The 24,435-nt window shown below is 37.2% G+C and overlaps 1 protein-coding gene across 1 annotated transcript in view; it reads right to left on the bottom strand.

Annotated features, from left to right (window-relative positions):
* Nucleotides 1-24,435, bottom strand: part of CUL1 (cullin 1) — a 54,500-nt gene that overhangs the window by 5,554 nt on the left and 24,511 nt on the right. The window contains exons 3-16 of the mRNA XM_037386542.1: nt 21,021-21,195; nt 19,857-20,024; nt 18,788-18,838; nt 17,662-17,752; nt 16,802-16,965; nt 12,579-12,741; nt 9,070-9,200; nt 6,021-6,128; nt 5,824-5,930; nt 4,614-4,662; nt 3,945-4,076; nt 3,294-3,411; nt 2,229-2,305; nt 1,356-1,487 (exon numbers count right to left, since the gene is read on the bottom strand). Coding sequence (XP_037242439.1) covers nt 1,356-1,487; nt 2,229-2,305; nt 3,294-3,411; nt 3,945-4,076; nt 4,614-4,662; nt 5,824-5,930; nt 6,021-6,128; nt 9,070-9,200; nt 12,579-12,741; nt 16,802-16,965; nt 17,662-17,752; nt 18,788-18,838; nt 19,857-20,024; nt 21,021-21,195 — 1,666 coding nt within the window. The remainder of the gene's footprint in view (nt 1-1,355; nt 1,488-2,228; nt 2,306-3,293; nt 3,412-3,944; nt 4,077-4,613; nt 4,663-5,823; nt 5,931-6,020; nt 6,129-9,069; nt 9,201-12,578; nt 12,742-16,801; nt 16,966-17,661; nt 17,753-18,787; nt 18,839-19,856; nt 20,025-21,020; nt 21,196-24,435) is intronic.

Here is a 24,435-nt window from a genome sequence, read left to right as displayed (position 1 = left end):
AAATGAAGGGGAGAAGGGGGGGGGCAGGGAAATCAGAAAATGGAAACGAACAAACACACTTTCTGAATTTGAACAGCCTCAGATTCACTAGTTAAACACGTACATTGGAATATACGGACAACAGAGAATAGCCAACTAGTGCTCATTACACAATCCAGAAAAATGTTACTTATACAGCCAGAACTCCACCTTCCAGCATTATCTAAAGATAAACCCTAAGATTACAACCATTTAACTGGCTGTGGACACTTCATCAAATCCCCTATTATGGTGTCAAAGCCTCTTCCTTCTCCTAGCTAATATAATTTTAAATTATTTTCCTCTGTCACTCCCTGACTCTTACCCATTTAATCTTCATTAAAACCTACAGAGACTACTGAATTCACTCTCACAGCCCTCCCACCTCCAGCAGAATAATGAAACCAAATTTATAAACAAGGCAGCTATCAGTGGCTTATTCGGCTCTGTCACCACAGGGTTAACATATGTTGATGACAACTTCAAAGTCTGAGATTATCTTGTTTCTTCTCACGGTCATGAACTCCCCTCCTCTGTCTACTTTTTGAGAGAAAGCAGACAGGAACGTGTAAGAAGCATGAGATCTTACACAAAGAGGTTGCAGTTGTCTTACATAACGCAGTTCAACACCTGTTTAAACCACAAGTAACATATTCCCTTTTCTAAGTCAATTTTCTTGCAAACACAGACCTTAAGAATCAGTACAGTAAATAAACCAAATATATAATAAAGGCCCTATTAATCTTAACACCAACACCATCTGGGGAAGGGTAACATTTATGTTCGCTTCAGTAATACAAAGATCTGTAGCCATCAGGTCTTGCATCTGTGCTTTGCTTTATTTAAAGACAGTAGCGTTATTCACAAGGGATAAAGCTAATGAATGCACGTGAGCGTCAGAAATAGTAGCTAAGCATGTATGTGTGTACATACATATGAACATACACACCCCACCACCAATTAAGGAACTGAATGATTTAAAATACTTAACTGTGAGACATCATTACATACTGTTAATGAGTATTTTGACATACAAATAAACTACCGCTCAATTCACGGTATGACCTATGAAAAGTAGTTTGTGTGCAGGCACAGGCATTCACATGAGCTCCACTACTTCAACATCTACACATTTCACCATTTTAAAACTCATTCATCTGCACAACGGGAAAAGTAATTATCTCCAAATGAGGAGTAAAGAGGCTGAGCTGCTCATCCAGCTAACGCAGGAGCAGCGGAGCAGAGCCTGAACGCATGGCTTTGAAATGATCAGTGGCACCCAGCCCTCCGAAGGCAACCTGCAGCGAGGGTTTCTACTGGGGCGACATTATCCTTACCTGTAACGTGTATCTGTTCTTGAAACAGTTGGTAACCAGTTCCCCTTTGGACAGCTGATACAACCATGTTAATTTTCTTCCACTATGACGACTGGCATAAAATGCAGTAAATCTCTGATAGCTCCGTTCTAACTGTAAAAAAACAACGACAATAAATGAAGAAGATTATTTACCTTCATTTACCATTACTAGAACACGCTCTGGAAACAACAAAGAAAAATCAAATCCTATCACCTTTGACTGCCATGTTATTGAATAAGACAAACAGAAATCAAATGTATTCAAATTCTTCAGACTGGATAAAAGTTCCCTTTGCTATGGGTTCCCCCTTTGAAGTGTCATTAACAATACAAACCTAAACAAGCGTTTAAGTTCCACTCTTCCTTCTATGACACATTAAGCAAGCCTAGAAAGGTAATTTTTTGACCACCTTCACCCTCCAGGTAACAGCAGTTAAAACTTACTTCTCACGTTAAGTATCTGTGTCTCGTCTATTCAGGGTAACCACTCAACAGAAAACCCAAGATTTTACTGGCCAGAGCCAAAACAATGGCAAGAAAGTTTTTAAAATAAAAGTATACATAGAAAAGTACACCGACAAAGCTTTGCCTCAGTTGCTGTTGAACGTTTTGAAGAAAGATTCATTAACCTGGGCCTTTTCACAGGAGCCAACACTTGGGTATCTCACACAGTTCCCTCCCACGACCTTTCTCAATTAACTTGTTCCAAAACACCCTCCAGCTGCACAGGCAAAGATCAGACACTTCCAGTCCTCCCCGACACACAACAAAACAGGAAGAGACACCAGCTTTGTAAACCAAATTTCTCCCATGAGTGTTCCACGTTCGGATGAGCCAAGTGCAAGCGCCTCACCTCAGACGGCAGAGCAAACGTGCAGGACTGCTGGAACGGCCACGATCCAGAGCTCAGCACCTGGATGCTGAAATCCACTGGAAGAGAGGGGAAGAGGCTGAGCTGTATCATCCTACCCCCTCTTCAAACACACTGTCCCAGTTCTTCCACAAACAAGAAATGGTTCTGCCTTTTGCTCAAACTAACATGATGAAAAAAATCATTCAGCAATATATATATATATATATATATTATGCAGACCATAAACCAAAGGAATTCATGTAAGATCTCACTGCAATCGGAGAGCTTTACATTTACTGAGACACTCACTCAATTTTCTCTCATTTGTAGAAGTTATTACCCTGTTTCTATCCCCACAACATACTTCCCTTCTAACACACAAGTGTAAAAATTGTAAGCGTTCATTTTTATGTGTAACAAACTCATCACTCCACAGTACACAACTGCAAGAATAAACATTTCACGTTTATACTTGTAAGGCATTTTGGGCAAGTCACTAAGAATAATACAAAAACTAAGTAAAATTTAAGCCTGACAAGATACAACTCTAAATGTAATCCAACAAATAATTATCAAATCTTTAAAGAATTTGTTTCAACGTGCCTTAATGAAAAAAATATAAATTCTTTAGTGATAGGGCTCTCTAACAACCTAAAATACATCACTTTTTCCTTAATACTTTTACACAAGTATGAACTTAAGCCATGTTGTGCTCAAAATCAGAACTGTTTAAAGAAAAGCATCTTTCAAATTAAAAAAAAGGGGAAAAAAAAAAAAAAAGAAAGAAAAGACAGGATTCAACTTAATTTAGTTACATACCTAAACATGAGCTGCAAAATCAGGAGGAGGCTACCCATAACAGAAAATATAAAGTGCTATTAGAAGACAAAGTACAGACCTAAAAAGACTAATTTAAAAATCGTAGCTACCTTGGTCAAAATAATATTAACTCTGATTTCTGGGGGTATGACGTCTAAATCAAATATGACCCTCATACAGTTAGCTCTGTAGAAGTAAGAGGAAGCTAAACTACTCAACAGTAACTTAAGTAAATGTATTACTTACAATCTAACGGTTCTGAATTGGTCAGGTGCTTTTTAAATTGCTCATTCAAGTCCTTGCTTACACCAATATCTTGGAACATCCGCTGCAGCTTGGAGGTATACTCAAAACCACAAGCTTGCTGTATTTTAAAAGCACAGATATGTCAGCAGACACATTTTTGACATTGGAGAATGAGAAGAACAAAGTATCTGAGCCTATTTTCTTACAAGAAGATGTACAAAGTTCAGTATTTCTGTTACCCAAAGTACTGATTCCAACCAGACATGCTCTGTCATCAAAAGCTAAAGAATTTTTTTTTTTTAAATGAAGCAAAATACAAAATGAAACAGACTGCTACACGATTATTAGATCTTATTTTGTTTGACCCTGAATGAGCAAAGGTTAATGAAATTAAGCAACTTTTCAGCAGTCATTCCCTTGGATAATTATATCCACGTCATTCATTTGGCTAAGAATAATTAAGCTTAACTACATCAGGGAGACATACACTGTGAGGTCCTAGGAGGTTTAAAAAAACAAAAGCTGGGGGGGGGGGGGGGGGGGGAGCCGTGGGGAAAGACCTAGGTTGTGTATTTTTCTATTGTACGTAAAATAATGGCAGCCTGAAGACCTGCAACACAGTGGATCATGGGACAGTCATGGAATACTCACTTTCAGTTTAGAGATCATGCTGGCCTCAGCATCATCACTAGCGCTGTTCTGATGTACAAGTCTTTTTGCCAGCATTTTGGCATAGAATTTTTGAAACACATCTTTGTCTTCAATGTACTTGAAGACAACCATCTGGAAAAGCCAAGATAATGCGTAAGGAAAAAAAAACCATATTAAAGCATTTGTCTTGAAAAAAGCTGTAGCAGTAGCTACTTCATTTCCAGTTAAATTTTTAAGGTCAGGGGGTTTTGTTCAGGTTTTTTGGGCAGTTGTTTGTTTCTTTTAAACACAGTAACTATATATTTCACACGTACGGCCTTCTATATTAATATGTAGTGAGTATATGTAATTATATAAAAATATACTGTAGATATTATATAAAATATATTGTAGATATTACATATTAGATGTGTATATAAACATGAAGCAAAAGCATAAATTCCATTTAGCCAATTTAAATCTGCTGCAAAGGGCTTCTTTTTTTTAATGAATAAAAATACAACCAACATGCCACACAGGGCTGAAGATTATTAGTGAAGCGCTGAAATATTAAGTAATTAAATCAAAGTATACAAATAAAAGGTTTTCTCTCATCTGATTTGTGACAACTGCGTATTACTAATTTGTCAGTGCTTACACTGAAGAGAACTGTATTTACAGACATCTTACCACTTGATTGAGTGTATCTTCCAATTCTGCTTCTTCGGGATTCTTTGAGCTGCAGTTGAAGAAGTAAATTTTTATTGAGTCCCAAAAATGCTGATTTAAACCAACATATGGATATATATGGAAATTTCATAAAGGAACAGATTGAGTAGTTCTGGGATCAAAAACTCTTTAGAGAGGAAAGAGCGTAAGGAACACTTCTCTTCAGTACTCCACACATAAGCAATTCTGAAGTACACAGTTTTTAAACAGCAGGTTGAAGTCCTGGACCACGGGTTGCTCAGGACTTCCTGACAGCCTGATACTTCTCAGGATTTATGGGCTTAAACTTCCTGCATTTTTCTGCTGCCAAGTTCTATTTTCATTTCTTATCTTACACAGTACAGTGAAAAAAAAACAGCCGAGAGTGCAGAGTCCTGGCTGGGGGAGAGCTCAGGTGGCACAGTGTTGTTTTCCTCCATATCATGCTTCTCCATCAGGCATATCCCAAACCTACCCTGCAGAAAGCTAGTATTTATAAAAGGGGAAATAAATCCTTTGCTGAAGGAAGGAGGGGATGGGGAAAACTAAACAAGTTGTTCTGGTTTTTGTACTGTTTGGTAGTGGGTTTTTTCCTCCCCCAAAACAGCCAGAAAAGTTGCCAGTGACAAAATTGACACCAAACCAGTATGAACTGAACCAATATCAACTCCATGTATGAGCTGCTGAATCATTTAAAGCCAAATACCTTAATTAAATTATGAAACATGACAGGCTAGAAAGCAGGTTTTATCCCCCTCAATTTCTGCCCAGATGGAAGAAGATATAAGAGAAAACAACAGGAGGAAAACAATGGTTTTAATGGAAAAAGGGAACGTGCGTCTTCTTTACAACATACAATATAACTTAAATTTTTTTGGGGAAGAAAACCAACTTAAAAAACTCCTGTTTCATTAAAAAAAAAACCAACAAAAATTAGTTTCCTATAAGGAAATAAAAGATCTAAGACCTTTCTTTCCCTTTCATTTCCACCCTCTTCTTTAAAAAAGAAAAGTAAATTCCATGTAATCTTTAGGAAAGGTCCTATTGACATTTTTGTATTCAGAATTTGATATAATTAATTTTTCTTGAAGCGTTAAGTTCTGTTTCTGAAGACACAATATAAAATTTTGTATGTTAAAACCTTTTAAAACAAAAGCCAACCTGAAATAATGATTTGTCTTTGAAGACGTACCTTTTCTTTAGTAAAGAGTCACAGTATCGTGCCAGTAGCTCTGGTGATTTACTGGATGATTGAGCCATTTTTGTCACTGCATTATTATTTATAAATCGACCACAAGCCTGTAAATCACAAAAGACAGTGAAATTTTGAGAGAGAAAACACTGAATAGGAAAAAACCCCCATCACCATATGCCACTATGTATACATACTTTGTCTAGCGCAGCCACAAAGCCAGCATCATTGTTGAATGCAGACATGACTAAAGCGTTGTACTTCTTATGGACATCCAACACTGTCTGTACATACATTTTGGGATCCTGCAATAAAGAGATTGGGTTTTTCAACCTGTTGACTTTCTGCTTTCCACTTTTTCCAAAATGGAGCTACTCACTGGCCTAAGCAAATTTTTATGTGAAGGTCTACAGAGTATTAGAAATATTTTATAGCTTAAATAGTATCCAGACTAGTTTAGGTCCTATGTCCCCGACTGACTTACATTAGCACAAGCTCTCATTTACGGCAACCAGAGTGCAGTGTGCTACATTATACAGTACAAAAGACAACAAAACCACCTACTCGACCACTGCAAAAATTTTCAAGAAGGACATTTTCAAAGATAGCAGCTTAATTCGAATTAAACCTGAGAAAGATGGACAACCATAAAATGGCAGTTCTATAGAAGAAACCCTTGAAATAAATCTCTGTAGTAAGAACATTAACAGGTATTCCCCAAAGGTACAATTCAGCACAGAGACCTCAGTCATTGTTGACAGTTCTTAAAAACTATAGCCGCTTACCCCTCGGTGGCAGCCAAATGCCAATAAGCATCAGGTTTACAGCACCCACAGACCGAGTCCTGTGTGCAACTCCTGATCCTGCATCTCAGTACAGACGGAGTCAGAGCAGGAACAGTGAACGGCAACTAAACCAGCAGGCAGGCAGCGTAGCTACTAGACAACAGACTAAAAAGGCTGGAAGTCTTCAAGTTGGAGATCAGAGATTTGAAAGGGCGTAAGAGACCAAGGTTTACAAAATCAGGAGGACGACTGAGAAGTTGAACAATCATGAAAAGCCACGTTTTATAACTAGGGGGCACTTGATGAAAGGGATAGGAAACAAGTTAAAGACAGATAAAGAACATCTTTACACACAACCTAGCGGACTTCTGGAACTTGCTGCCACCAGAGGTTGCTGGAACCAGATAAGATCAGCAGGTTCAAGAATGGAATAGACAAACCCACAGATAACAGCAGACAACAGGTTCATAAATAAAAACCGAACAGACTGGGCATGGGGGCACTCCTGTAGCATCCCTATCATAGGAATTCTGGATGCTGGCAACAAATGGTAGAAGATTGGCAGGGTTGTATCAAGATCCCAAAAACCATTTCCTGTTGCCACTGAAGACAGACAATAGACTACAAGGACCACTGACCTAATGCCATGCTGGAGATAAAGAACTGGGATTACTGAGAACCTCCCAGACAAGAAATTCAAGTAAAGGACATTCAGGAAGGCATATCTACTGATTACAAAGACTCCAAAATAAAATAAGCAAAGGCACAAAATGCAGTAATCTTCTGACTGAAGAGCAGTCACATTAATATAGTTAATGGAGTCTACAGCACAACTCACTCTGCACTAAAGTCTTAAAATAGGTCAGATGAGTCAAGCTGGTGTGACTATTTCTCTCCACTGACTACAGAGTAACTGAAAAGCATTTGCTCAGCTGATTATCTGTTTAGACACAGTACAGATCTATGAAATTAGGCAGAATCAAGCCTACTCAAGTGTGATAGAGAGCTAACAAGGCAATAACAATATACAGTGGTGTGAAAGATATTGAAAGAAGAGGCAAGATGGCTCCCAAGGCAAACAGCCAGAGATACTGTTATGAAAACAAAGAACAAATGTGGAAAAAAAAGAAAAGGAACAAAAGAGAAAGATGAAGAACAAGAAAGAGTGTCATGATCAGGAAGAGTTTTGTAAAACAGAGTCAAAAGAACTAATACATACAAACCTCAGGCTTCCCCTCTCTCAATGATGAACTAATTCCTGGAGAAAGAAGAATTTCCCATTTTTCTGGGAAATTTTTCAACACTTAAGTACAAAGAAGCATCCCCCAGTGATCTCCACACTTGAGCGTCAACCACGGAGCACATGGGATTCCAACCCCCAGGGTGGCATTTAAAATGCAGCTACAGACTCCTGAACTTCATGATTCGTAAAAGATCAACACTGTCAAAGTGCTACACTACACACTTAAAACTACAGAAGTGAACAAGACACTACACACACGTAAAACAAATTTATCTGTGCTAGAACCTGAAGTTTTTACTGTCTCCATGCAGTCATTACAAGTTACTGCTTTACTGATTGCTAGTATACAGCTATTTCAAGAATATCTGAGGCCAGTAACAGGTTAAAATGAACTCTATCAAAAATCAAAGTTAAATCCCATTTTAAATAAAATTTACCAGAATCTATATTCTATTCTAATTTTGCTTTGTGCAATGTTTCATTCTATTTTTTTCCAAGAAAAGTCATATTGCCTACAGACAAAAAGGTTAGCAAAGGGTTTAAACAACTTCATGGTGCTGAGACTCAACCCTCATCAATACAAAATTAAGTCTGAAATTACAATTATGGGAAAAAATCAAGAAAGCCAATTATATGGCTAAACACAGTGTTGCAGAAGACCCGACCTGCTCCTTATATTGTGACCTCTCTAAACATTTCAGTTACATCTTCCTCTTAAATTTCTCATGCTTCTCCAAACAGAATAAAGCCATTCACCAAAAAACTAACACCAACAGAAACGTTCTTCATACAGTCCCATCCAAGTCAGAAGTCTGTACGATGACGAAACATAATACAGTCCACTGGAGATAATGCTTCTTGGAACAGTGGACTTTCAGGTGTACTTGGAAGTGTAGGATGTTGCCAGCTTTCCAAGCAGCATGACATCCTGACAAAGAGCAAAAACTCAGAAGGAAAAAACCCCAAACAAAAACCCAGCAACAACAACAACGAAACCCCACCACCAGAAAACCCCCAACCAAAGCTCAAGGAGCAGTAACACAGTGATGTGACTGCTGTTTTAAGCCTACTATCAACATCTGAGAATTGCCTAGTCCTCACTAATTATATCAGAGGGAAAACACACGCAAACTGGAAATTCTATCAGGAAGCATTCACGCTCCTGTAATGTAAAACTGGCAGCAACCACACACAGACTTATTTTGATGGGATACTTGCATTTAGAGCAGCTTCTCCACATTTCTCAATTGCAGCTAGACCCTGATTATGAATGTGGGTTTCCAAAAGTTTTTTCAGCTCTCCAAGGCCATCCTGGATTCGAGATACGAGGTTATACATGCGTCCCAAGTCTGGGGGAAAAAAAAAAAAAGAAAAAAAAAGAATTAATTAATTAAATTACATAAATATATTTACTTCTGAGTTCTAGTTTTTATAAATGTAAAGAGGTGCAATGATTTAAAAAATGGAGTTAAAACCCTCTTGTCCAGATTAAGTTTTGAAGTGTTACCATGAATTAGGACTGTGGTTAGTGTAACTGCTGGCCATGCTAAGAGCACAACACTCTCCGGTTGACCACTGTCTGTTAAATCTTATTCTGAACAGGACAGTTCTCAGAGATCTAACACCCCCCTGCAGCCTTTTGTATATTAACACTTCTACTTGTGGCAGCATCAGCAGCAATGGTTGGAAATTTAAGACAAAATTTTATGTTATTGATACAACCTTAGCAGATAAAAAAACATTATAAATGAAATTTCCTCCAATAAAGCAGTCAATAAAGCCATCTCTTAAAGAAAAAAACCACAACATTTAAGTAACCAATTCCCAGTAGAAATAATTGTATCTCAAGGGAACAAAAGGTTCTGAAAATCATTACCATGGAACAAAACTAAGAAAGGTAAAAACAAATCAGACATAATTTCATGTATGTTAAAGCTTCATATTAACACCTTACCAGTTTTCAGCCAAGACTTTCAAAAATCAATTAGTCTAATATTGAAGAGGGTTTTGGTTTTATTATTCATTTTCAACAGGGCAGGTACCTTCTGAAGTAAAAACTTGAATATGGCCATAAATCAGGTACACAAACCCACTAATCACCTCTTGTAATCTTGCCCTCACTGAACAGGCACTCAAGTGAAACAGTAAACAATCACATTAGTTACTGTAAACTAAAGAGGATATTTCACCTTATTGAATCCATCTTAAGGCTGTCACCTGCATCTAGCTCTTCTAAAGTGTAACGACTTCTCTGAAGGGCTTATGGGCAATTTATTACCACCTGAGGATTATCAGATTAATTAGAACAGCACAATCAAGCAGCTGTATCACTACCTAACTCTGAAATACATCACACAGAGCCTGATGCCTTTAATATCAAAGCAATGACATGTCTACTCAGACCCATTTCCATATAATGCCTTCCATTCACTTAGAACATTGGGAAGCTTAAACTTCTGGATTTGGAAAGCAAACATTTTTTCTCTCTGCAAGCCACAATTTGCCACCTGATGTTAAACTGTAATAGCAATATACAAATGCTGGAGTTTGTACCTAAAGAAAATTTCAAATAAGTTAGGAGAATAGTGCCATGCATAGAGATAATAAGCTGCTACTAGACCTACCCAAAAATAAAGGTGGCACAGGTTGGTCTATCAGGATGCCAGTATTTGATGAAATATGGAAGAGATGCTACAAAGCCTCAAGGAAGATTTACATGGTAACTCCACCTAAATCATTACAGCCTGCTTCTAATAAACATAATTATTTTCTACAGGTATCATACTGACGTGAATAGGTAACACATGACATATGTGCCCCACAACCTTTATAACTAGTTGCACAATGCAATTAAAGAGTTACAGAACACCACCAGGAGTGGCTGTAATGTGATATGGGTAACATACCTCACATGGGAGGACCTCAGACCCGGTGTACTTTCCAGAGCAAAGCAATAAAGATTTTAATAGACAGCAAGATTTTATTCTAAGTTTAGGATAGCCTAATACAGGCTATTTTAGTACATTACAAATTTGAGAGTGAACTGATTCAAGTGATTAAAGAATAAATTATTGGAAAGTCTTTAAAAGAAAAAAAATATGTTTCTAACCTTGAGTCTTCACAAAACTTAAAAAGGGCCAGGGAGCTACTGTAATTTGCACAAGTGAAGCCCAATAAGAGAAAAGCAAATATTTTGGAAAAGAAAAAAAAAAAATCAGGCATTTTAAAATGCCTAATTAATCTCAGAAATAACCAAATGAAAGTAAAACCAAAGACATACAACAAGATTGTACCCAAGGCAGAAGTGGTACTTTCCCTTTTTTACCCCAGCAAACTTCTGGAGTTGCATCGCTATGGTAAGTGACTGTATTAAAGACTCACATAACCCATGAGCTTGATAAAGTAAGGGGAAAAAAAGAAAAGCCTAGCAAGGCCTCCTGAGTCCAGAAGAATTTTGTTTCCATTACTACCATTTCTATTGTCAGAAGGCTTTTATATAGCCATTTCACTAGTCAACACTCACCTGTATCAAACTTCCTTCCAATTACAGAGTAAATACATTTATTTACAAACATAAACAACATCTGACTTAAAAACCAGTATAGGATAAAAATCTTAAATTTGAAATGGGTAACTTCTGACCTACTAATCATGTTGAATTGTCCTTTTCCATTTGAAGCATCTCTTAGTTATGAAGATCATGATTATTGTAATTACTCATAGTTGCTCTTTTAAGGCTGATATATAAATAGTCATAGTTGCAATTCACCATTCTCAAATGAACAGTATCATCAATAGTCACTTAATCATAGTATCTCTTAAATTCTGACACTTTCTTAAATGCAGTACTTCAGCTACAGAGCCTTACCTTGAGTTCCTATATAGATTTAATTAATTCCCTAACTGGAAAAATAAAAAATACCATTCATCCTTATCTTCGGCACGATGCACAAGAATTATTTGGCCCTAGTTCTGACTGTTATTTTGTGCTAAGCATTAACTCCTGAAGAAACTCATAAAAAACAATGCAATTGACAACTCCTTAAAGATACCTAAAGTCTTTAATAATCTTTACTTATTTTAGAGGAACCGCTGAAGAAGTCATTATCCATGTGTTCACTAAGAAGGTACAAACTTGATCCTAGTACAAACTAGTGGCACTTAGGATTCATTTTTCACAGCTAAAATTATCTCATCAATTCATAATGTCCACTCTTTCCTTGTGCTCTGTATGCAGTTTTATGTATTTTATACACTGTATTTTAGAAGCTCCTTATTTGCTTCTATCCCTCTTTTAACATTTCCTATACATACTTCTAGATAACTCGGGTTTTAAAATTCTCACTGTGGACTCGGAAAGATCCATGTATTAAACTGAAACAGCTGGTAAGTGTACTGGGCTGGTTTTTGTCTCGCAACTCTCATGCAAGCTTCAGCTCCTGCGGGAAGGATGGCTCAAGCACTCTCAAAACTCTTCCAGCCAGGTTAAAGAGGAATCAAAATTATGCTGTTTTGCCTTAATATTTGGTATTGGAATAGGCTTCTTGAGGCAATATCCTCAGCCATCCCAATTTAATCAAAAGCTGCTTGTCAGTCAATTTAATGTCTATATTCTCTTTTAATCTAATTCCTGAAGAAACTGCATTGAGCTATCACCAGAATTCACATTATTCACAAATCATCAGGGAGGAGCTACAAGCCTAAACCCAATGTTTGAATCTCCTTACCTTCATTTTTGTCAGCATCCAACAAATTCTGAAATTCTGTATGAAATATCTCCAGGTGTTTTTCAATAAGTACTTGCTCACATTTTCGTGCTAACTCATCTTGTGTGCTCTCATGGAGATATACCTGAACTCTGCGCTGTTCCTCCAGAAGGCGAGCTTCAGCCTACAGAACAGAGAGATAAATATGAAACCTATATGGAAGGCAGAACAGAAATCCAACAACAGAAGTCAGATGGCTACTTAGTAAATCCATCTAGAAAACAACAATGACAACAAAGTTCAAGACTCTTACTAACGTGGTGCTATGGTTCACCTACTTAAGCAGTTATTTTCCTGGGAAATATAATACACACATGGAATGGATGTTAATGTTGATGCTAATATTATATACTGTTTCAATGGGGGGGGAGAATCACAGCAAGATTGTTCTCCCGTTACTTCTGAATAAGAAGTTTACTGATGGAACTCTGCTGTCAGAAAAAGAGAAAGCTGCTGACGTGAGGTGCTGGCAGTTCTAGCATCAGCAAGCTTTCCAGCTACAGAGGTAGTTTTAAGACAAACATGAATGTATTTCATGCTTCCACAAAACTAAAGGGCAGAAAACTACAATTTAACAGTATCCCCATGACAAATTTATTTTAATGTTCTCATCTACATTCTTACACAGAAAAACTTCCCAGTAATATACAATCATTTAAATTATACTAGCATTTAATTTGGCATATGAAATGCTACATATGCGTATCTTCCCAGCAAACCAAAATTCTAAATGTCACTCCAGGAACAGTACTTAAGCCAAAATGTAAAACTGAAGCTGTTTATATAACAATTACCTCTATTTTGTTTGCAAAAGTGTTAAAAGATTCACTTTACAAGCCATCTGTAATTGCAGTACATTATTACGGATAAAGTGCGTATGTCCTCTTTTCAGTCCAAAGTATTTAAATTAATGTCACCAAGAGAAGGAAATTAAGTTAATGCATTTTCCTAGTATTTCAGAATACTGGCTAAGCATGAAAGATCATATTATGGACAACACCACCACCACCTCCCAACCCAACCCAATTTCACTGCAAGTGCACTGTATCATACACAGATGGCTTTAAATAATCTCTGCCGCTGTTAGCATCACTGATTTCTGTAATAATTCTGCACTCAGCTCTTTTGAAATGGTCGTGGATTACGGTCTCCTACAGTTAAACCACTACAGGGTCACAATATGGGAAACAAAATCAACAGTTTGGGAATGTATATATGTTCATGCTTCAGAGTACTGTCCGATTTCTTACCAGTAAGGAATAACAACTGACTGCCTTAATGACAGCAAACGGCAGCAAATCTTCCTGATGAATGCTGGAAACTGGGATCAGACCAGTAAGATTCCTTATCTCTCATTTAACCAGTTCTGTATTTCTGTAGCCCAGGAAATTCTGCCACTTCTAATGCTGCGTCTTAAAATATCCTTAGACCTTCACTTTTAATGTTAGCAGTTAGCTCTCACTTTGAGCTCCTTTATGAAAAAAACCATCAACTCTGACTTCAAATTTGTTTAGATTCTCCCATTTTTTGTGTTCTTATAATGCCATTCTCCTTTTACAGGCACATTTCAGAAACAAGGGAAGAATAACTGGTTCACACAACAGTATCTTTGGCTGTTTTAACTATAAAGATCAAAAGTTCAATTTGAGACTTTATTTCAAGGGACAGTCTTAAGAAATACTGACCTTTTTCCCTACAGCACATCAGGCCATGCCAGCTTTACTCATGCGTTCTGGCCTGAGAAGAAAAATTCACAATCCTTCTAAACTCAGTACATCTGCCTGTAGAACTACATACACATATCGTAATTCTAGATCAGATTTCATAGAGTATTCCACATGAAACAAATACAATTTTACTACGCCACAGTAATGCTGATGTCATGCTGGTGCACACTAAGGTACTCCAACATTTTTTTTTGTTTTAATTTGCAATGCTGTTTATCCCCAATTAGAATTCAGCGCTTCAGTGAGAAAGTCAAGTAAGCGTACTAACAGCAGATTACTTAGTTCATAGTTCATACTTCTAACAGATGACTTTTAAGACCTTCTTACTGCTAGTATGCCATGTGACTGCTGGACAGCTGGCAGCTTTTCAAATTGGTCTCATTTAAGGTGTTTCATACCAGAAAAGAACCCTAATTCTAGCAATATGTGAGCAATAATTATGGGGAGATGCCTGCCCATTTCCAGGCATTTCAGTAGCATGCAAGATTACAATACCCAAACTGAAAAAAATAATTAAGTTCACAAAACTGCCTTGTCGTGTTTAAGTAAAAAATGTTAAGAATTCCTTGTGTATAACAAAGTAAGATAAAACTGAAGGACAAACCTTTCTCAATTTTAAATTAACAGTTCTGAAAACTTGCATGACCTCTCTTGACCTCTCCAGCAGAGCATGCAGTCTAGAGATCAATTTATCCCAGCAAACTGTCTTGTAGCTTCAGTTCATGTTTCCCCTTTCTGTTAAGTCATATCCCTTAATTTGTATCATTTTGCAAGCTTTGATCATATTTACTGTAGAGTCTAACACACATCCTTTACAGTTTCATCAGTTAAATCCCAGGAAATGTGTAGTAAAAACAAATGTCTTTCTTGTTCAGTTTGATTTCAGTGTATGCACATTATCTGTAAGGAGATGCCAAGCCAGCCCGAATAGCTTGTATACATCTCTAGTGTATTAATTTGAGCAGAGACTTAAGGCTGCACACTTTCTTGCTGAAAATTTTCCCTGCCTTATGCTAGCTTTATATGTGTTTTCAGCTTCAACACCAGTTTCAAGCAAAGTGAGTTGCTCTTTTGTGGATTTTTGAAACCTTGGAGATTGTTTGGGATACTAATAAGTTCTTTCTACTTGCCACTAATCTCTAGTTCTTGAAATAGCAATGACCTTCAGAGAGCTCTTTACTGACCTGTACCGAGAAAGGCTAGATCAGGCAGTCATTCAAGTTATGAATGACTAAAATTCCCTTATTCTGTTTTTATATATATATATTAGGGTGAAAGTAAAGAAAAGAAATTGGAAGGGAAGTAGCAAAAATCATGAATTCAACAACAGAAAAGTAAACATAGAACGGTGTGGGAACTGCTGGGCTATCCCAATGCACTAAAAGCAGGATTTGTTTTACTGTGTTATTTCTAGGACTTACACACACACACACACTTTCTGGGGTGGGGGGTGGAGGTGGAGGGTAAATCATTGACTTTAATGCCAAGACTCAGACAGGAGGTGTTCTGTGGCAAAACTGTGTTTATTTTACTGCAAAAATCTTTACCGGACATCCAGGGAGGTGGGATGCTATTTATGGGCTCTGATAGGGGATATACATTTATTTTTGAGAGAGTAACAAAACCTTAAACAAATCTCATTTACCATAAGGTTGTACAACTCCACTGATTAGTTACACAAAAGAAACACAAAGATACTGCAGGGAGGGATGTATATCTGCATATCACATACTCAAAAAGCAATTTAAAAAAAAAAAAAAAGAAAAAAGAAACTGAAAATGAAAAAACAACCAGCAATTCAGGAACAGTCAGGAAATGTGCTGAGAAAAATATACAAAGCAGCACTTGTCCAAGATGGAAGATGACCTATCTATTTCACATTCAGTAAGACTGACCCAATAACTAGGCTAGAAATAGTCAATGTTTATCCAGCTTGCTCTTAATTGCCCTTTCTGGAATCCCCCAAACCAGAGACTATTTAAGAATTTAAATCTTGCCTCTGCCGATCTGAAGTATTGTGTAGGGTTCTTTACATTAAAATATTCTGAGAGAATTAAAGCTAATTAATGATCTACTTCCTTGGCCAGAAAGGTATTTCAGTAAATGTGTCAACACACAATTCCTTGTATAGGAACAACAAACCTGTAGGTCTAAAGCAGAATGACTATTTTGGTGTCTTGAAGTAAAAAAAAAAAAATTATCTGAATTTATTTCTCCTCCATTTTGCCCATTAAGAAAGTTCCAAACTTTCACTGTACTTACTGATATACATGAAAGAGACAAACTTCAGATCAGATAAACATAAAAGTACATTACCACAGGGAAAAAGAGCTAACTGTTTCTGTAAAATTCTCAGCAATTTAAGTAATTGATAACAAAACCCAAGAATTTGTATTACTTTACCGCTACAAAAATCTGTATCCAGAAAATACTCACAAAGCTTGTTAAATAACTTACCTTCTTCATGTACTCCGTGACTGGGTTCTGTTGCAAAAATTCAGTACTTTCTCGTGTATAAAATCTCTCTGTGTCAGCAAGAAACTGAGATTCAAAGGATTCTTTATAGACAGTTAGTGTAGGTCCTTTTGCAAATGCATCATCTTCATTCAGCCCCAGCTCCACTACAAAAAAAAGAGCAAGTAATGACAAAATTGTCTTTTATGAAGTGGTCACTTGCAAATGAACAGGTACCCTTCATAGTCTTAACTTACATGAAGTTAATCAATTGGGACAGTATCGGCACCACTTTTTAAAAGTTTTTAAAAGTATACATTTACTTTGCATTTAAAAAATAAGCAGCATAAGACATTACTCACGTAAACTGCACTTTCTGATACTTCACTAAATGGGTGACAGGATTCAGAAAACTTCACTATTCCAAAGGCTAGTTTAAATTCCCCTTCTATCTTTTGCTCTTAAGAGTTCCAAAATACATGCAATTACCTTTTTATTAATGACACTGGTCATTAATCTGCATGACAAAACTCTCAATTTCATGCAAATAGGAAAAAACAATCCCCCTACACTTTGTCAACTCCTATGCTTCCCCCTTCCAGATTTGCTCCTAAATAACTGATTTGTAAACAATAAACACTTGTCTATCAGTTGCTCTTTCAAGCTTTACAAAGATGATATAATCAACTGTAATTGTGTCCAGTGTCTCTACAAATATGAAGTTAAACAATATATAACTATTTATTTTACTGTAAAAATCTTTACTGGACATCCAAGGAGGTGGGATGCTACCTCTGGGCTCTGATAGGGGATATATATTTATTTTTAAGAGAGTAATAAAACCTTAAACAAATCTCATTTACCATAAGATTGTACAACTCCACTGATCAGCCTTGTATTGATAGTTTCACCATTTCTTTCCTTTTCAATCAACTTCAACACAGCATTTGTTACCTTAGGAAACAGGGATTAAAAGTCAAGCACAGAGAAAACGGTAGCTCAAGCACAGTATTTAATCAGAAATATATTCTTATGTTCCAGACAAGTCAAGCCCCTTGAGAACAAAACTTAAGGACACCTCAACATATAAAATTCCTACAGACATCACAGACTATGCTACACCTTGAAGTTCTACAACGTAATTACAGTCTGCTTACTGGTGAGCTGTAAAAAGGTATGAAAGTGCTTGGTTGTTTGGGATTTTTTTGTTTTGTTTTTGATTTTAAATTCAAAAAGCACCTTCTAAACCAAGTTTCTGTTTGTTTTATAACTGAAATACAAGAAAACTGCAGTAAGAGCTGAACTAACTGCCTGTACTTTACACAAACAAAGCTATCAGCTTATGCTGATAAATAATGTGTTGCAACTATTGTCCCTCTAAACTGAAATCTAGCTAGTATTTTCATAATATGATACAGTCTTTTCATCATGAAGTACTGGTAAGTAAGAGTTAAATCCACATACATAAATATAATTTTGTCTTGTGATGGAACGTCTTGTTTTTCATCATGTTGATTCACTAATTAAAAGTATTTGGTTGATGTGAATCTCCCAGGCGTTGGTGTAAATGTAACAACTCACAGTAATGCTACAAGAGACCAAACCCCAGGCCTGTGACTACCTGTGCTCACCCAATCTGACTCTGAAACCTGCGGACCTGGCTGTTGGCCTGTACTCCTGCCTAGCCTGCGAACAGCTGAAGTTGTTACTTGTTTTAAGATGAGCCCCCTTAGCTTTTTTTTTTAAAAAAAAGAGCCACGGGTCCTCTCAGCAAAGAGGTAACAGAGCAGTCTTGGTATCAAGGTTCAACCACACCCAGAGACAAAGTACTTATCTTTTCACATCACAAAGGAGAAGCCGAAGGGTCCCTTTTATTTTCTGGGTCTGTCCCTGCCCCCATCCTCCAAATTCTCCTTGGAACAGTTACTAACAATATAGAAAATCAACCTTATAAAATAACACTATAGTTTAACATATATATATATATACCTGCTTATTTAATGGCCTGAATAAGCAGTCTCTCCAGGTCACCAAGGCAAGCTAGAAGCAAAGGAAGGGAAATAAAAGACGGAATAAAGAAAAGATATACATATACACACACACACACATGCAGGATAACCCCTTCAGGAAAGCTGATAAAAGTATACTAAATAGCCAGATTTTTTTAAATTACTGTATTTTGGCACACACATTTCTCATGCAACAAGACTGTTTCACAGTAAAATTACCATTTGCTTTATTGCTATCTCTGCCCCTTCCTGACAGTGATCCACAGCCAACTCTGAAAACTGACAAACTCTGCAACTTTGACAACACACAACCTTTTTAGTGATTTTCAGGCTGACACAATCCCTTAGGATTAGGCTAGTGAAGTTAAGCAGGAGGGAAGTAAGGATACCAACTGCTTTTCTACCATATGCAAAGTTATTTTAATGAAGCAGTAAAATAACACACCACAGCCAGGACAATGATCATCCTTTAAAAAAGAAGTGCTTTTAGTTATCTGAGATACAGATCTTCTGCTATGTTCTTCCCTTGTTTACATAATTTCACATTACAAAAAAATTATCAAGATCACATATCAATCTTCCAGAACGGTACCAAAATAACTTCTATTACAAACCAAATGTTGACTGAATCTTAGCAGCTTGGATGCTAAAAAATTTGTAGAGCTGTATTGAAGTCAACAGAAAAAAAATGCAATTTACTGCTCCATTCTGTATTTGAAATGACTGAATTCTAAGTGAAACAACAAGGCCACCCTGATGCACACAGATAACGGTATAAGCAGCAATATTCAGAACCAGCCAACCCCTGACAATCTAATACCGGTAGTCCCAGTATGTACAAGGCAGACTGAACATCTCACAGGTTCAGACCCATGGAATTTTTACAAATATACTGGGATGGGAGTGGGGAAAGAGGGTAGCTTTCCACTTTGCCCACTTCTTCAAAACTTCTGTGAACTTCCTACAAGTTTCAAGGAGCAATCTGCAGGATGATAATGCAAATGTGACAGATGGAACGGATAAATCACTCACTTCAAAAAGCTACTTACTGAATAAATTTCATATATTCCTTTACGACCTTCATCGCACTCACGACGAACCCAATGTCGATTGAGGTAGGCACATATCCCATTCAATACTTTGCTTGAAAACCTATAATCTTCCCACTGTTGAGTGTAGAATTTCAGCACACTCTCATCCATCAAATCCTCACCATCCTGAAATAATAAGTTTGTCAGTACTGTTGGGTAATTTTAAGGTACCACCAAGATACGTAAGGTTGTACAAATAGTGTAATAAATCTATACTATGAATATATATATAGGAAACATAGGGCTAAGACATTTCCTTCTGCATTAATAAAGTCCAAGGCCAGTATGAGATTTAGAAATTAAGACACTGGTAAAAAAAGTGCATAGCACAGACAAAGCTCCAGAAGACATTCTGGTCCCTCCTGCGGGAGGGAGCAAGATGGCACCACGTTAGAAACACCGACACTGAAAAGCACGCTAGGTGAAACATACCAGTACAATAGTAAAGCATTCAAAGTGACAAATCTTTCCAAACTGGAACACTACAGCCTGAATGGACGAGGGAATAAAAACAGGCATGCATTCCAGGTAAGACCTCAGCTACTTCTAAGCAGCTTCAGAAATTAATTACACAATAGACTTGGAAAGACACCAAAAATTCTTTTATTATTGCTCAGAACTAAAATCCCAAAAGTTCCCAGCATGATTCCTTTCAAAAAATAACTAGGAGCCACTCTCCTACAAAGCAGCCCAACATCAAGCTGTAGTAGTAGTTTATTTATTAAATTAAATTAACGGCTGCCGCCACCAGGCATTTTCAACATTACCAGCGACCATTTTATTTTCAGCATCACTAATACGCTGGCCAATGGGTTAGAAATTTCAGCTGTTCTTGTTCAAGATACAGAACAGCTTAAGATGGCATATAACATTACTGCTATAAAACACAGGACTGCCATTTTGCCTTGAAGAGGAAAAGCAGCTCACAGGTACACTTAGCACCTGACCGATGCCCAAGGTAAAGCCTACAACACATTTTAATGGCTAATAGAGACCAAAGCAAATTTTAGCGTCATTCAATTTACTTCCAGTGGCTGCATACACCTCTAGGTTTGCTGATACAAGCTCTTCTCAACCCACATTACTGCTACAAATGCAGACTGATCTGATGTGCCATCTTACCTTAAGGAGATTTGTCAAGTAGTTCTTCAGAAATTCTTTTAGCCGTTTGTACAATTCCAAGCCAACAAACTGAGCACCTCCGGGTGTCTGGCCCTTTTTCGATTTAGAAGGAGGTACTCCAGCTCCCCGTGCTTGATTAGACTGGTGTACACTAGTACAGTAGTTATAAACATGACTGACGGGAAAGTTAAGGAATACGTATGTGCCAGCATGAGACGTTAAAAAATACAATGAAAACCAATGTTAATTTCAATAAGCTCTTTTTATATGACTGTAAATTACTTAAACATAATACATTACAAGATGCATTAGCCCACATAAAATCAAACCAAAGCTCAGAAAATTAAGTAATTTTCAGCAGAATTATCTGCAACAGAAATGCATCTGACTGCTGAGTGCACTGCAAATACTGAGACCAACATTTACTTAACACAACGACCAAGAAAACAAAGCAATGGAACTTGCTAATAAAGGTTTTTTTCAAGGTTTAAATGTTATTTATTTGTTGTATTATATTGGCCTTCTACAAATACATAAGCTTTCATTCAAACAGGAAGAAATTTCAACACTAGCCTCAAGCAACGTTCAGTAGTTGAAAACACAGAGGATAACATTTTTGCATTCTTTTGAAGACAATCCTTTGTAAAGATCTGGCCATTTAACACTGGCAGATGGGACAAACCTAGAAAGCAGTAACGGCGAGAGACACACACACACACTCAAACGCACACTGTAAGATGAGATTCACCAAAACCCAGTTTTCAGCTATAAGTACAAACCCAACATTTAAGCATGTCGTAGTAATGATTTTTCCTCTCATACTAATACAGCCTGGAAGACTTGCTGCAACTGTTAACATTTCATGAAAACATTCTGTCTTCTGATCTAAAACATTCATATATATTCAGAATTCTTCCAAACTAATAAGTGGAAGTCACATTGCTCAAAACACTTCAAATAAGAAAGCATCCTGAAAGAAACTGCACTCCACAAACAAAGAAAAACTAGCTTGGCAGCACTCAAATTCAGCTTGATGAGGACTCAGATTGACAACAAAAATTACCCTAATTACACAACAAATGATCAGCCAACAAGAGTGAAGCTTCTGAGCACTCACCTTTCTACTGATAGTAGAGGGCAAGCTTTTCAGTCACATCCCTTGTTAGAGAACATCACATTAAGCAATCCAGAAGGTCTAATTTGGTTTTAACTAATAGGCAAAGCTTTAACTACTAGACAGGCTTCCTCCACAGTATGCCATGTATTAGGAAATTAATATGTTGCTGAGATTTGCCTTTTATCTTTCCCTTCAGAAAGGCCAGCACAATATAATGGAAGACATCAGCACAATTAAATACCAAGGGAATTATAAACCCCAAATGTATGATACATTACAGTCGTCATGAACAGACTTGCTTCTAGTATTTAAACTTTACAGCTCAAGCAGAAAAATCTCTTAAAATATCCAGTTAACTCCCTTGCAATTACTTTAAAAAGATCTTCACAGACAAATCATATCCTTAAACCCAGTTTAAGGGCCAGAGCATCTTGCAAGCCACCAGGAACAAAACTCAGATCTTTGCATCAAACTGAAAGGAAAGCCTGCTTACGGTCTATACTCTTGTACTTCTTCAGAAAGTCACTGTGTTCAGTCCAAGAGAGTCATACTCGTTGCCTGAGATTAACCCTTTTTGAAAACATAGAGCACATGTTTATTTCTTACTTGTTACCTCATCCAGGTGCCAAATAACTGGATTTCCCATGGTATCAACCAATAACATAAAACCTTCATTTGAGCTTAGCAACTGACCTTCTATCAGCCTCTTATCTCTATCAGCCACTTATTTCCTGGACATTAATGATTTCTTCCAGCTCCTAGTCAATTGTTTGTTCAACTTTCCTGGCACTGTTGCTACTTCTACCATCTATGCTTTGATTTCAGAATTCCCTGTTCAAGTGAGGAATGCCACACAACATTAACACTTTTTCTCTAGATATGCAACTTACTTCCCTTTCACATACAAGAAAAGCAGGGTTTATGTCACTGTTTAACTTTACAATAGTTAATATAAGGTCCTCTGAATTGTGTATGGGAAGTCTCTCCATCACGATTCAAGGACTTTAGGGCTGATTCAGAAATACCCAGTTGACAGTCTTGCCTCCTTCCCCTAACTCCTATCCCAAGTGGCTTTAAGCAAGCCTAAAAATACAAGGACTGCCCAGATGATGGGTAACTCTTGCAGTTTTTGTGAATACTGCTTGATGAAAATATTCTTTCTGTTCTTCTCCAAGAATAATCACAACAGCCTTCAGAGAAATAGAAGACCAAGGTTAGAAGACACAAGCCTTTTTCTAACCCCATACATTTTACTATTAAACCCAGAATTCCTTGTAAAGTAAACACTGAAAGAAACAGAGGCCTTTTGCCCCTGCCTGACAGCAGTCAGCTCAGAGCTGGAAGAAAAATATACCAGTAATACCCATATAACTGTTACTTTGGCTGGAGTCTTGCTAGCCAAAGTGTGTAAGACAGCATTTTTTAAAGGCTCTAGTTTAGTTGTTCTATGCAAAACAAGTTTGCCTATGCAGAAGGCAGCTTGCAAGTGCAAATAACTCTTTGACATATTATACATGAAAGAATGCTCTCTCACACTTTGTTTACAATCTGTGTCCCCATCTGCTAAAGCCAACCACTGACAGAAAGACTGACATATTCAAAACAAAATCAGTCTCATGCTGCTTGCAACGAACTACATGACAGTCCATCTCAGAATCACAAGGGGAACGCTATGAAAAGAATTCTTGGTTGCAGAAAGCAAACAAATCCCCTCCACTGCTTTGTATGCTGGAAGTCATATACATATCCAAACAGCTATTAGGGAACGTTTCTGTGGGTGTTTGCACAATTGTGCATAGCAATTCGCATACTATAACAAGCAGTGAAGTTAATTCCTCAATAGAATAGTTTGCACTGCAGTGAAGCTGTGCTGCTCCCCAAGCTTCTGGCTGCTGAACTTCAGATTTAGCCCAGCGAACAGACAAACCATCTACAGGAGGCACATATCAACATCAATCTCCTCTAACTTCTACACCTTCCTTACCGTAAAGGAGAAATTACATTTACGTATTCAAATTAAAATTTGAGGTATAAAGCTTATATATTGATTCAGCATTGTGCTGTTTAAGATGAATTAAAAAAAAAAAATCTTTCTTGAAACTTTATTCTCTGAAACTCTTCAAAAAGGGATACAAGAAGCAGCCGAAGACTAATTACTTTGACCACCTTTGTCTTCAACATAATTTACACTATGTGACAACCTTGACTCAGTTTCTACAGTGCAAAGGGAAAAAACCAGTAATTCCCATTTTGCCACACCGTAATGAATCCATGGCCTTGGAGGAGATCCTGACACAC

The sequence above is a fragment of the Falco rusticolus genome, chromosome 4 (assembly GCF_015220075.1).
Source record: "Falco rusticolus isolate bFalRus1 chromosome 4, bFalRus1.pri, whole genome shotgun sequence".
In the NCBI taxonomy this organism is placed as follows: Eukaryota; Metazoa; Chordata; class Aves; order Falconiformes; family Falconidae; genus Falco; species Falco rusticolus.
This window is presented reverse-complemented; position numbering and strand designations above follow the sequence as displayed.